Source organism: Mastigoproctus giganteus, chromosome 7, assembly GCF_048544385.1.
Source record: "Mastigoproctus giganteus isolate SK-2022 chromosome 7, ASM4854438v1, whole genome shotgun sequence".
NCBI lineage: Eukaryota > Metazoa > Arthropoda > Arachnida > Uropygi > Thelyphonidae > Mastigoproctus > Mastigoproctus giganteus.
In genome coordinates, this window is record NC_143581.1 from 170,707,539 (window position 1) to 170,723,034 (window position 15,496).

The 15,496-nt window shown below is 37.5% G+C and overlaps 1 protein-coding gene across 1 annotated transcript in view; it reads right to left on the reverse strand.

The window, feature by feature from the left end:
• The window catches only part of LOC150083332 (death-associated protein kinase 1-like), a 574,715-nt gene that overhangs the window by 28,713 nt on the left and 530,506 nt on the right, over nt 1-15,496 (reverse strand). The window contains exon 26 of the mRNA XM_090377188.1: nt 11,770-11,976. Within this exon, the coding sequence (XP_090233314.1) occupies nt 11,770-11,976 (207 nt within the window). The remainder of the gene's footprint in view (nt 1-11,769; nt 11,977-15,496) is intronic.

A 15,496-nucleotide genomic window follows, 5' to 3' on the forward strand; every position in this document is an offset into this window, starting at 1 on the left:
ATCTGATTAGTTGCCATGACACAGCCACCAAGTAACTGAGTGCAGAAAATAATTTGACATCATACACTAAGATTTTGGTAAAGCTTTTGATACTGTTCCCCATGAAAAACTATATAAATTGGAGCAGAGTAGCATTAGGGGCAAGTAACCTCTGTGGATAAGGATATGTTGAGCGGCAGAAGACAGAGCAGTCATTATTGGGCACTGTTCTCCATGGACTAAAGCTATTAGTGGAGTTTGTCAGGGTTCAATGCTAGGTCCCCTTTCTTTTTTTTTTAATATATATTAACAATATTCATGAAGGCATATCAAGTTTAATATCATAATTCTCCAATGAAAAAGGTTGGCAGGATATGCTATTGCAACAAGATGTAGAGAAATTAAGCAGCTTTCATTATATAAGGTAATGTTTAAGATGCACCCAAGTACTGCAGGACTGGAAGCATGTAGATCTGTTGCAACAAGTGCACAGAAGGGTAAACATTAGTCAAGGGCACAAAAGGGTACTCTTACCAAGAACTACTGCAGTTCTGCAACCTGCACGGTCTGTAAACTAGGCACATGCAAGGAGACCTGATTGAGATTTTAAGGCTTTAAATGGATTGAATAAATTTATACTGAGGAAAGATGGTTGCTAGATAGAAGATTTTTGCACATCTGGATAGAATTGTTGGACTAGTTTGTTCCAACAACTGATTTTTGGAATAAATTTCAATCTGATATGGTAGAGGTGGGTGGTTTGAATAAATTTAACCCGGTCTAAGTCCGCCCTGTTTTTGTCTAATTTTTAACCCTAACTCGAAAGTTGCTCCCTCCGAAGAAAACTAATAATTTCCATAATTTCTACTCAATTTACAAAATTGAAACTCTCAATATACATAAACAGAAGTATATTCTTTGATTTCCTACCTTTAGCGCTGAGCAAAAACTATTAATTCACTCTAAAACAGCAAAAATGTGTGATCACATTTCAATTTATTAAATTTTGATGTCGGCAAAACAAGATCCAAGCTTTGAAAATAAAATGCGTTACAGCATTAGTTCAAAAATTTGCGTGTCAGCTCGGCGCCTCTGGCTAAAACGAATCAACGCACGTAGAGAGATAATTGACTGGTCAAGCTTACGTCATTAGCATTACCAAGGAGAAAATGAAACTGTAAACAACTTTCGTGGAAAACAAACAGTTGAGCATCATTACTTGCGAACACTAATTTGCATGGCTCTTTCACAACAGTTTGCTTTACTGCTTTTCGTAATTGTTGTACAAAAGAATTGCAACGAATTGGTTTTGAAAAACTAAAATATTGCATTTCCTTTCTTCAATATGTATTATCTACTAAAAAAAATCAAGGAAATTCATCTACTGGAAGCTATACTGGAAACGGAAAGAAAAAAACTGTCATAAAACTGATCACTACAATGCGCATAAAAAAAAAAAAAAAGTTCGCTTTATTGTAATTGTTTCTAGAGGACTAAATCGGAACAGCAGTTTCATGGATGTATATTTGATCTTCTTATGAAATTTCAAGAAAATATTACTATTCATAGCTGCGTTATAAACTTCGAAAACTGATATCGAAGGAACTTCACATGCATCTCACCTGGTGTACAAACGGAAAAAAAAAAAAAAAATGCGCAGCTAGTAACAGATTGTGAGAACAATCCGTTACTCGTAGTGAGGGATTGGGAAATTGTAAGTAATTGTTATTGAATACTTCAATATTTCCTTGATATGCATTTGATACCATCAAAAAATTTTCAGAGAAAATTTGAATTTTCATTATCACGCAACGCCTGAAAAATTCACCATAAAATGTCATGTGTTTCAATGTTGGAATTCCATTCTGAGCTGCAAATGTAATTTCACTTCTCTTGCGCTGACAGAGTAGCCGTTCACCGAATGAAGAAAAACAGGGTTCATTTTCATGAAATTTCCAATTCCTTTCTTTCACTTGAGGGGAAAAAACTCCTTAGGGGAGGGAGTCCACCCTTTCTAGTCCGACCCTGGAGAGAGAGAGAGAGAAAAATAAAAAATACCCTTTTGGTGAGGAGAAGGCCAAGAGATTGTCAAAGGTCCAGAGCGCTAACTTTCATTTATTTTATTTATTATTATTTATTTATTTTATTTTATTATATTTTTTTTTATTTTTTTTTTTCTTGTGTTGTTCTAGAAATCCATCCTGGATTGGGGCTTCCCTGGGCCGGGATAGTGCTTCTCCTCTTTCTTTTCTCCTTCCCTCTCTTCATCTTATACAAGTTTTTCTTTCCTCCCTGGGAAACTTTTTTTTTTGGCTGATGCTGCATAAGCTCATACACTTGCTTTCTTGCATCACATGCCACTGCCACTACTACTACTACTAGTTCCCCAGGGAGGAGGGCGTGCAGTTAGTAGGGAAGATCTTGCCCTCCTGCTAGGGACGAGTACCTGGAGGCGGTCGTCCAGGTAGCCAGAATGCCCAAATACAACATCACAATACAGAACACACACATAAGCTCACAAACAGTTTTTCTTTCCTGTCACTTTCTCCCGTGCGGGATGAAAATTTTTTTTTCTCTCTCTCTTGCCTTCCTTTTCATCTGTCTTCATCCAACATGGGATATTCCTAAGCAGGATGATTTTTTTTTTTTCACGACACACAATGGCCTTACCCTGACAATGCGTAAAAACTGAACAGAGCAACGAGGCCGAGATGAACTTTTGTTCTAGGAGCTGCCCATACAAAAACAAAAAATAAATAAAGAAAATAAATAATAATAATAATAAAAAAAACAGCATTGCAGCTCTAAGTCAGCTTCATCCTAGGATGCCGAAACTACAATTGTTTTAGAGAACAATATTTTGCATTTTTACTTTCTAACATTATTTTGCATTTTTACTTTCTAACATTATTTTGCATTTTTACTTTCTAACATTATTTTGCATTATAGCTCTGTTACAATATTTTGCTTCGTTTCTTTATATTATTGCTGTAGCAAACGATATCGGTGTGCATGTCGTTTCATCACAAATGCTGGAGTTCTAATTAGTCAGTTCATCCTAGGATGCGGAATTCTAATTAGTCCGATTTTGGTCTGGTGCTCATGTGATAAAAAAATCCAGAATAATTCCTCTGAAAATATTAGCTAGTGAACTGCATTATAAATTTCAAACATCGCTGTATTGCTTATCCTTTGAGTGACCGCATGTTTTCGCCTTGTACAATTGTTTTATTGTGGACACTTTCTTCCAGTCAGTAAAATCATTATTATACCTATAAAGTAATTCATTGTGTTGGGGGAAACCGTTTTTGCTCCTAATTGATGTAGCACTTTCGAATTTCGCAAAGTGGATTATTTGAACACAATATACATTAGAAGGTCGGTAAGAGAGTTGATAGATGGGCAGCATTCCGACAAACAAATTTTCTGTTGATATTCCGTGATGACCACATGGTCAGAGATCTCGAAATGGAGAGAGAGAGAGAGAGAGAGAGAGAGAGAGAGAGAGAGAGAGAGAGAGAGAGAGAGAGAGAGAGAGAGAGAATACAAGAAACCGCACTGCATTTAGCAGTCACCGACTCATCTGCCAAAAACCACAGTAAAATAATAAAAGTGATGGGGAGTAAGTCTATTTGTCAGCGGAGTTTATCTGTTTATTGCAGCTCAGAACAGCATTATGACCGTGGATAGTGAATTTATTCGGCTTCTGAGCTAAAACAGAATTTCTCCCTTTGCGATGACATCAAAGCGTAACAAGCAAATATCTTCTAACGATACTTTTTGAGCAGCCGTTAGTCGTAATCTGTTAGCTTTGTATTGTTACAAATATTGCAGTTATGTGAACAATACACATTTCAAGAAAGAAAGAAATTCATAGCGGATGATTTTTTTTTCTTTCTTTTAATGCACCAGTTTCGAAGTTTATAACGCAGCTATAAATAGAAATATTTTCTCGAAATTTGGTTAGAAGATCAAACCCAGGAAACTGCTGTTCCGATATTGTTTACTAAAAACAATTACAATAAAGCAAACTTTTTTTTTATCAAATGCGCATTGCAGTGTTATCAGTTTTACACCAGTTTTTCCCGTTTCCAACAGATGAATTTCCTTGATCTTCTGTTCGTAGGAGCAATACACGTTGAAGATAGGATATACGATCTGTTCACCTTGCATAAACTGTTATTGCTACTGTATCGCTTTATTGCTTCTTATGTCAAAAACAGTAGCTCCTGTTCGTGTTTTGTTTATTTACACTTCTCGCTTTCCGTCTCATGTAGCTGTACGGGTGACGTGATATATACTTCCCACGCTTCGCTCGTATTCAGGTGGAGTTGTTTATCAGAACTGCTCCTCTCCGTAAAAAGAAATTCGCGCGCTTTACACCAAGAAATGAATCAAGTGTCAGGTTTCATAAGCTCTAGGCTGGTTAGGGCGGGGGTAAAAAAATTAATTGAAAAGGCCTAATAAAATGCATACTTGATGTCACATTTTTGTCATTTGCGTGAAATTCAATAGGTTTTGAAAATTTAAGTGGGAAAATTCAAGAAAACAGTTCTGGCTCCAACTATAGCGAGTTTCAGCTCTGTAATTAGAGTAAAAATTATAGAATTAACTTGCTGAACCCAGTTGGGGCTGATACGTACCCCAATGGACGGGGATACGGTTAAGGAAGGATTAGCTAAACCTCCGATAATGCCAATCTTTGTTAAAGACCAAAGTATTTAAGCCTATTTATATCAATAACTTCAGTTAAACTAATATTTATTTAATCCTTTCTTAAATGTATTCAAACCACCCACTTCCACCATATCAGATTGAAATTTATTATAAATATATATAAATAACTGCCTTAATTGGATGGTCCAGTTAAGGCAGTTATTTAGACAGGAACGCTTCAGTTGGGTCCCTTCCAGAGTCTCGGACTTTTTGGGTCCCATTCATATTTATTTGGCGAGTTGTGAATACCACTTGTGCATAATCAGTCAGCGCTTTGTAATAATGCTCCTGTGTGACAAAGAGGTGCTCATGACCATTTGGCAGGTCGTGTATCTTTGAAATTAAGCAACATCTGTGATCCTCATAATCTGGGCAGTGATACATATGCTCCCACATTTCACTTTTGCCACAGTAACATGTAGGATCATCAGTAATTCCCAGAGAGGTCAGTTTATCCTTGAAGGATCCATGCCCTGTGATAAGGAACGTTGCATACACGTCCGGGGAAAAACCACGGTGGAGCCTTAGGGCTTGTCAATTTTACCTCTGGTAAAAAGTGCCTGGTTACTGCACCCTTTGTTCTTTCATCCTAGCATACCTGCCATATTCTGTGCAGTTCCTCCGTGATTTCCTTCCTTTCTTGCTTGATATCTCTATCAGTACAGTACTAAGGCTAAGTGTACAGAAAGGACAGACAGGATAAGTACAGTTATGCTCTTAGTTAAGAAACACAAAATCTAAGGAAGTGCATTCAGTTGACATGGGCGGACACTGCAATGATGAGTCAGCTTGATGTGACATAAACAATGAGAAAGGGAAAATGAGAGTAGGAGTGTGTTATAGGCCTAATGACTCTGATGATTACAACAAGCAACTGTACAGAGAAATAGAGTGGGCTAGTAAATCAGAATGTTTCATAATGGGAGATTTTAACTTTATAGATATTGACTGGAACTTATGAATTTCGCTTGCACAATAGCAAAATGTTTGTGGATTTACTGGATGATGATTTTCAACAGCAGCATGTTAGGAGAGGCAACCAGGAGTAATATTCTGATTATCAGCAGTGATTATTGATGCATTAAGAATCTGCAGATAAAGGAACCACTAGGTGGCAGTGATCACAGTGTACTGATCTGGGATTTACTTAAAGATGTAACTACCATCAGGTGTAAAGGGCGGGGTTTGAGGAATTAATCATAAAAGCCACTAAGGCATTTCATACTAACTAAGAAATACTGTTCAAGGTTTAGGCCTAAATGGATGTCAGATGAACTAATGAGACTTGTAGCAGACAAAAAAATTGTATGTGACGCATATAAATTATCAAGCAGCAATGACGCCTAGTAGATATAAGCTAGTCTGTAATCAAGTCGCAAAGCATGTTAGGCAAACTAAAGCAGATTGCAAGAAATCTTTGGCAAAGGATGCAAAGAAAAACAGCAAAGACTTCTTTACTTATGTAAACTCTAGAAGGAAGGGGATGAATCATATTGGTCAAATTGATATCAATGGTTTAACTGTGAATGATCCTGCTGTAGAAGTTGCTGACAAAACTGAATAAGTATTTTGTCTCTACATTCACACATGAGGAATTCATTAAGGAAGTGGAGGCTAGAGGTTTAGCAAACTCTGACAGGGAGCTAAATGAGTTTGTAATAATTGAGAGGAATGTGGAAGAGAAATTGAAGTTAAACATAAGAAAGATACCTGGGGTGGATGGAATCTATCCAATTATAATAAGGGAGGCAGCAAAGCAAATAAGCAAACCCTTAGCCATAATTATGAGACCATCCTGGTATTCAGGGGAGGTCCCAGCAGACTGGAGATGTGTGAATGTATCCCCAATTCACAAAAGGAGGATCAAAGGATGACACAAGTAATTACAGACCTGATAGTTTTAACTCTGTTCCAGGGAAAATATTGGAGTCACAGGTTAAAGAAGTAATGTAGAATCATCTAGACAAGACTGCAGTTATAGTTCAGACACAGCATGGGTTTGTTAGGGGGAAATCTTGTTTGACTAATCTGATTGGTTACTACATTTTGGTCACAAAGAAACTGGATGCAAAAAATAATTTTGATATCATTTACTTGGATTTCAGGAATTCTTTTGATACTGTTGCACATAAAAGACTGCTGTACAAATTGGAGCAGTGTGGCATTAAGGGCAAGTTGCTGCTATGTTTAAAGTGATGGTTGAGTGGGAGAAGTCAAAGAGTAGTAATCAATGGACACTGCTCTTCATGGACTAATGTTATTAGTGAAGTCCCAGAGAGTTTGGTGTTGGGCCCATTGTTGTTTCTATATTTATCAATGATACTGATGAATACATATGTTTAATGTCCATTTGCAGATGATAATACAAAGGTTGGCAGGCTGGTTAATGACAGTATGATACTGCAATAGGGTCTATAAAAGTTAGGCAGATGGGCTGAGAAATGACAATTGAAATTTAACACTGACAAATGAAAACTACTGCATATAGGTAGCGGTAATCCCAGAGTAATATACCAACTGTGCGCTACTACACTTAGGTTAGTGGAAAAAGACCTGGGGGTAATTGTGCAGTCAGATATGCAGTTCTCTGAGCAGTGCAGACAGGCAGCCAGGACAGCTCATGGAATTTTGTCAATAATATACAAGAATTTTGCTAGAAACGATAAGTAGTTGATAATATCATTGTATAAGGCAATGGTGAGGCCACATCTTGTGTACTGCATACAGGTTTTGAGGCCTCATTTTAGGAAGGATGTAGAGCTGCTGAAATGAGTGCAGAGAAGGCCAACAAGATTGGTGAGGGAAACAAAAGGGTGTTCTTACCAAGAAATGTTTCGGTTCTGCAAACTGCAGCATCTTGAGAATAGGCACCTGTGAGGTGATCTGATTGAGGTGCTTAAGGCTTTGAATGGATTGAGCAAGCCCAATGCTGATGGGATTCTTCCTCTTTCTCAGACTATGTACATGAGGCGGCATAAATTCAAACCGAAGGCGGATGGTTACAGAATAGATGTGTAAAGATTTGCCTTTAACCAGCGGGTAGTTGATTGCTGGAGCAAACTTCTATCTGTTGTTATGGAAGTGGATAGCTTAAATAAGTTCAAGGAAGAACTAGATAAACTACTGGAGGAATGGACAAGTGAAATGGAAAGTTTTTTTTTTTTTTTTTTGTCCAATGCTTCTTCCTTGCATCAATTGCCAATACTAATACTTTTTACAGTCTTTCTGACTGTTTATTCTCATTCATCTCTACTAGAATATTTCTGGAGTCTCAAGACGTTTCTGAATTAAATATGGGGATAGCTTATTCAGTAGATGATCTTTCAAGGAGTGCAGTATGAGAAAAAAAAAAGGAGCAGGGCTTTCAGTTTGTTTTTCTGTCTCTTTGCAATGAATGAATTTATTTCATCTCTGTTTAACAGATTTGAATCAAAAAATCCATAAGCAGCGTGTCTGCTGTTATCCATCATTGCTCCTTTTAGCCCTGGGAGAGTGATTTCCTTCTCCATGTGGAGACCCCCATGACCAAGTGGTTGTTAAAGACAGTAGAGTTGATTAGCAAAATTAACAGATATTTACCCGAAGAAATGAAAGGTGGATTTCCATTCTGAGTTCTTATATTAAAACTTGTAAGCACAGAACCATTTGAAACAATAGAGAAAATAGCACTAGAAAAGAAATAGAATTGCTTGGAAAGAGCATTCTTTATATCTCACAGTTGTTGTTGTTATTTGGTTTTTAGGAGCATTAGCAACTAAGGCCATATTGCTCCGGGATATGCGGTGGTCATTCCCTGACCTTTCCACATCCTCCGTGTTTGGTGGTGATAGGTTCGAACCCCAGTCTAATCAAGAAGCGTGTGCAACACACTGCTGCTCCTTCCCACCTGGCTACGGAGGTGCCATATCTCACAGACAAAATCACTTATCACTATCACCTGCTACTTGAGATCTCTCGATAATAAAGTATAGAGAGAAAAATGGCTCTGTTTACCTTATTATACAGAGCTGTTTCTTTGTGTGTTGTCAGGATCAATGTTAACAGAGATTGATTTTTGCAGTGCAATTTTAAGGAAACTGATAGAATTAGTGTGGCCCACACGGTGTGAGAAAGTCAGAAAAGAATTACAACTTTTGTTTCTGCTGCTGTAAAATTTAGTCATGTTTGTCTCTTTAGCTTGAAAATAAGGCAAAGGATTTCTGTTCAGCCAGCTTTCAGATTGAAATGCCTGAAATAAATCTGCAACTGTATGTACTCCACTATATGAATTTTGTGCAAAAGTAACTGTATAGGCATAATTTTCCTGTAAACTGAACATGTCACTTTCTGAGTGATCTTTATATTCTGAAAGAAAATATCAAAAACAACAAGAGAAGATTAATACTGATTGATTGTACATATGAGTGGTGATAACACATTAGGATACCAGAGATTGGTGTGTGTGTGTGTGTGTGTGTGTGTGTGTGTGTGTGTGTGTGTGTGTGTGTGTGTGTGTGTGTGTGTGTGTGTGTGTGTGTGTGTGTGTGTTTTTCAGTAAGAGACAAATTCTCCATTGCTGTCAAGCACAGTTATCTTCAAATCAAAGGTGACATATCTGAGTGGTCAAATGTGGGAGTATGGTCACATACACATTTGAGCTGACCATGATTCAAGTTTTTGTGACTACTAAATGTGATTAATGATTGTATTCATGTTAAAATGATTAGCTGTAAATCCCTCTCAATTATGGTCAGGCCAGAGTATAAATAGAACATTATACTCTGATAGTAGATGTAAATATTTTAGAGTTTTACTAATTAAAAAGTGCTCCAAAAAATGAACAAATTATAGTCTGAGAGTTCAATATTGGGCAAACAGAGTGGGTGGGGTAAAACTTCAGTCTAAATTTCTGGTTTTCTGCAGACTTTTGCTGAAGAAAGTTTAGTATTATCATACTGTTGGATGACACAATTCTTAATGATTAACACACTGGATATTTTTTCAGTCAAAGCCCTGTTTAGACATTTCAACTGCTGACAGTAAATATCAACTGTGACAGTCTGACTAGTTTTCAATAAGTAAAGTAAAGTAAGGAACATCACAGGGAACAATGCCTGTGGTATTCCATTAAATGCAGAGCAAGACAATTTTTGGGGTATAGACTTGATTTTGCGACAGGAACTGGCATTGGACCTGGAAAGAGTTACTGGTTTGTGGACTTTCTATTAACATAAAGAACCCATTCTCTTCTCTAGTAACAACTTGGTTAAGAAATTGTTCCTCTTCTTGTTAACTTAGCAAAATGATGCATATTGTTGAACAATGAGAATATTTTCAGCTGACAGCCTGTGTGAGATCCAAATTCTTTGTCTGCTCACATTCCCAATATATTGAAGATGCTCTTGTACAGTACACCATGATGAGTTAAGTTGTCTTGGTAACTGTTAAATGAGGATCTGCCTCAGCATCTGAGTGCCACAAGTTGTTATCCAGCTTCACTGGCCATCTCAAAAAGTTGAAATTGTCTGATTGGAATTTTGAGAACCAATATTGCCATTTGTTGAATTAGGATAAACAGTGAAAATATTTTTGGTGGCCACTGTTATCCTGACAAAATTCAAAAATTATGGAATAAAAATATGATCATTGTTTTACTACTTTATTTATTTTTTTCGTGTCGGAAACAAACAAGAAAGCAAATACAGAAATATTAGGTAACATAAATAAAGCTGAGGGGAAAGAAAAAAAAAAAAGAGGCCAATAAACAAAATCGTTAAATATCATAAACATATATAGCAACATACAAAATAAAATGTCTTGATATAGTTCTTTACACAATTTCTGGGCAGAAATTGTGTAAAGAAATTGTAGGTGCAAGGGGGAGCTGATAAGATGGTTTGTTGTTTGTTCAGCTCCACATTCACACAGAGTTAAATACCCCATTTCTTCAGGCTGTCCGTGGACCTATCCATGCCAGTTCTACGGTAGTTGAGTGACCACCAAACTTTCCATTTGTACTGATGTCTAGGGAGAGGGTAATTTATCTTGTGGGGTCATCCAATCTTGAGTTTGTCTGGCTCTCCATTTGACAACGTGGGCCAAGGATGGTGTAGTAAGCAGTTTATTTGTCATCATGAGAAATTCTCTTCTTGATTTCAGTTTTTGAATAGAAGGTTGTTCAAACATTGGGTGTAATGGATCTCCATCACTTTTTGTAGTTCGGTGCTTGCCCTTCTCACATCCAGTGGGGCAATATCAGCAAGGGTGTATAGCTTCTCAATTAGAGTAGCCTTTAAGCAGCCGGTTATCAGACTAGTTATATTAGGGAGCATGAAAGAAACCTCTTTCATGCTCCCTAATATAACTGGACAGCTTAGCTGACTAATTCTTTCACAACAGATCGTACAACGAGATAATCAGTGTTTTACTACTTACCGCATATGAGAATATGATAATGAAATATTGCTTCTGGTCCAATGTTGAAATTCTGGATTATGCTTGTGATATATGTCATCTGCCATGGTTAGAGGCATTCCATATAGCAGTGGTGGGTTCCACCATTAATCATAATTCTGGGACACGCATTGACCCTATTATGGAGGCAACTTTTTTTACACCATGATGGGAGGTGGCAAGTTAACAATAGAGTTGCTAGGCATTACAACAGCAACACAGAGTCTGATGGTTAACATCTTATATTTCTCTTACTCCTCCTCTCTTCCCCCCCATTTTTCCCTTTTCCTTTTCTCCTGCTGCACTTGATGCACAGGCATTGATTGTTCATGCATGTTTGGGATTTTCTTTTGTAATATATATTTGGTTCATTAGCGTTGATCTTACAAAGCTGAAAAAGAAGCCTACTGCCTCGAAAGCTTATTGTCTTACAGGGGGAAAAAATAATTACAAACTTTAAAGAATAATACCCAATTCATTTCATAGTGCTTTTGGTTACTTTTTTAGCCATTTTAAATATGCACTAAACAACATCAAAAGATTGGTTAAGTAAAAAATGGCATTATTTTTTGTTACCCTATAAAAAACTTTGTACATACTAGAATTAATATTTTAACCAATATGAAAAAACTCTGCATTTACCTGTAGCTTGGGGACCACACAGCGCAGCAAATGTTTTTCAGATGGCAAACAATATATTCTGATTCCCCCATAAACTCCATTAGCATATCTCAAATCATTTTTTTCCCATACTGTATCTGGAGCTACGATAGCATTAAAGCTGGGGAACTCATATTCTATATCTCCATCATTATCACACTGTGTGCATAATTGTAGAGATTCTAAAACCTATTAGGAAAAAAAAAAGTGTAACAATATAATAGTTGCTTACCAGCTAATGGCTGATATCAAACGTACAGCTGCATTCAGTATTATATAAGAGCAATTCAATAAAGAGTGATCATAATTTTTTTTCCACAACAAACCTTCATAAATCATTCATATTTTGATGGTCCTTTTCAAAGTAGATTTGATGAAATGCATTTACCTCAACCTTTCTTCCATCCTTCAGAACTGGGGTGGAAGCAATTTTTTTATGTGCATTTAAGAATTGTCTCCAATCTCCTTGCAAATTCTAATGACTGGAAACATATTCCTTGCAGCACCTTCTTTTACATTGGAAATATGCCGACCGGGCTAGCTGGGTGGGTAAAGTACCTGCCTAGCAACCCAAAGGTCGCAGGTTCGAATCCCGCCTCGGGCTTGGATCAAAGTACTGCAAAAAAACCTTGGGAGGTGCATTATGGCCACAGAAGCCGATGCGCCAACAACTACCAAAAAAAAAAAAAAAACATTGGAAATATTTATAAAAAAAAAAAAATCACAGGGTGAAAGGTCAGGGCTATAGGGTGGATGAGGAACATATTTGACATTACTGCTGGCTAAGTACTCAATGACAGCATGAGCAATGTGAGGTCTCACTGTCCTCATCCACTCACCTGCATGCAGTTGTGGTCATTTGCAACAAATGTGATCCTGCAAAGTGTGCAGTACAGTTCTGTAGTAAGGTCCCATAACAGTCACGTTATGGCACAACATTGCTGGTAAAGCACTCCATGAATGTCAAAAAAGAGATGACCATAACTTTTCCTGCTGAAGCCACAACTTCCTGCTTTTTTCAGTGTTTCCAATGACATACAGACTTCCAAACAGAGCTTTGCTGCTTACTCTCTGGGTTGAAAGGCTGAGGCCATATCTCATCTACCGTATCACCTTGTGCAGAACCTCACCATCTGTTACAGTTTTTGAAAACCTCCATGCTAATTTGCTGTTGCTCAGGTGTGAGTAGTCTTGAAACAAAGCATGCACAAACATGTGTCATATGCAAATGGTCATGGAGAATACCACGTGTTCTTATTACTGATATTCTCAACATCTCTGCCTTACTGTTATATGAAAATCTTCTCTCATGATTATACAAGCAGTGTTTATGGTCTCAGTGGTGACAGCAGTGATTGGAGCTTCAGGCCCACTGATTTTTGATTGAATCACAATCATCTTTAACCATTCTGAATCACCTGCGAGCTATACTGTATGGAAGTGTATATTTGCCATAAGTCTCTTTTAACATTTCATATGCTTTAGCTGGTGTTTTCTTGAGATGGAAACAAAATTTTAGAGCAGCATACAGCCACGTGCTGCCGTTCCTGATGTGTCATCCATTTTTATGTAGGTGAAACCGAACAGACAAACTTGACCAACTGGCAAGGTCACACTGTGCACAAGTGAACTGTGCAGTTGCTATATGATGCAGTTTTATTTGGTCTTAAATTCTGCAGCTCGGCTAGAAATAGCAAGCAGTGCAGTTGTTCATGAAAAATTATGATCATTATTTATTGAACAGCCCTCGTACAATCTACTAAATATAACAAAAATTATCCTAAATATCCCAATAAGTGGAATCAGAGTATAAAAAAAACCACAATATTGAAAAGCTAATGAAAAAATAAAAGCTAATAACTTTATGCTATTTAAGTTATATTATGTATTAGAAACATGAGGAAATGAAACTAGGCAAACACAGTGGCAACTGATGTACAATGATACAATAAATAAGGATTGCAAAGTAGTTTCTCTGTCATTATTAGATTTAATAAAAATCACAATCCATTTCAGAAAGGGATATTTTGCTTCATAACTCTTTCAAAGCATTTTGTCAACTGCACACAAATAAAAAAGGGGAGGTGTTAGCCATGCTCTGATCTCCTTGAATCACAGCATGGCTAATCTGAATTCAATAAGGTCAGCACAAAGGCATGACTTGATTGAATGCCTTTGTCATGCCTTTGTGCTAATTTTGTAACAATGCTATTCTTTTCTGAATCAGATGACTATGAGCCAGGCGGTTGTGGCACAGTGTTATCATGCTGGCAAATCAAAGATCCATTTCTTTGGAATTACTACACTGCGGACACAATGTCAATGAATGGGTTAAAGACACCACAAGACTTTGTCCAAATCACCAGAAGCAGGCTACATCATAATGTCCCTTTACAAACTTTGCTGTTGAGACAATACGATTTGGTAAGCAGTGTGTAGAGGTCAGAAGGGATAAGTATGACTTGTCCCTTCTGACCTCTTTCCATTATTTCAAAGTGCACAGATTGACTGGCAACATGACACTCAATACAAAGATCTTACTTGTCTCTAATACTCTTATCGGAGACTGATAATAATTGACAAGTAAAATGAACTGCCACAAGAGGATCATATGATTTTACATGACCTTATCCATAGTTTGCATTATTCAGCATGCCAAAAATTATAAACATTAGCATTAGTAGAGACATATGATGCCAGAAAGCAAGCTTATGCAGCATCAGGCAAAAAAAAAAAAAAAAAAACCCACTCCGATTTCACCCCTCCGTTCGTTTGAAATACCTGTCCAGCTGAGCCTTAAATTTATTTAGGCTATCAACTTCCACAACAAGGGATGGAAGTCTGTTCCACCAACCAACTACCCGCTGGCTAAAGGCAAATTTCCGCACACCTATCCTACATCTATCTTTCCTCAATGTGAATTTATCAGGTGAATCTCAGAATAATGCTCAGAATAATCTCAGGTGATTATTCTGAGCAAGAGGAAGAATCCCATCAGCACTGAGCATGCTCAAACCATTCAGGGCTTTATACACTTCTATCAGATCACCTCGCTGGTGCCTAGTCTCCAGACACTGTAATTTGCAAAACTTAAACCTTTCTTCGCAAGAGCAACCCTTTGTTCCATTCCCTAATCTTGTTGCCCTTCTCTGTACTCGTTCCGGCAGCTCTACATCCTTCTTGAAATGAGGCCTCCAGACCTGTATACAGTACTCAAGGTGTGGCCTGATCATTGCCTTATACAAGGGAATAATCACCTCCTTATCCCTGCTAGAAAAATTCCTGTATATCATTGACAAGACACCATGAGCTACTCTTGCAGCCCGTCTGCACTGTCAGAAAACTTCATATCTGCCTGCACAATTACCCCCAGGTCCTTTTCATTCTCCACCACTGTCAATGTAGTACCACAGAGTTGATACGTTACTCTGGGTTTACTGTTTCCCTTATGTAGTACTTTACATTTGTCAATGTTTAATTTCATTTTCCACCTCTCAGCCCATCTGCTCAACCTTTCCAGATCCTGTTGCAGCAGCATACTGTCAGTAGTGTCCTTAACAACCCTGCCAACCTTTGTATCGTTTGCAAACTTGGACATTAAGCTTGATATACCATCATCGATATCATTTATAAATACAGAAAACAACAATGGACCAAATACTGAACCATGAGGGACTCCACTAATAACATTAGTCCACGATGAGCAGTG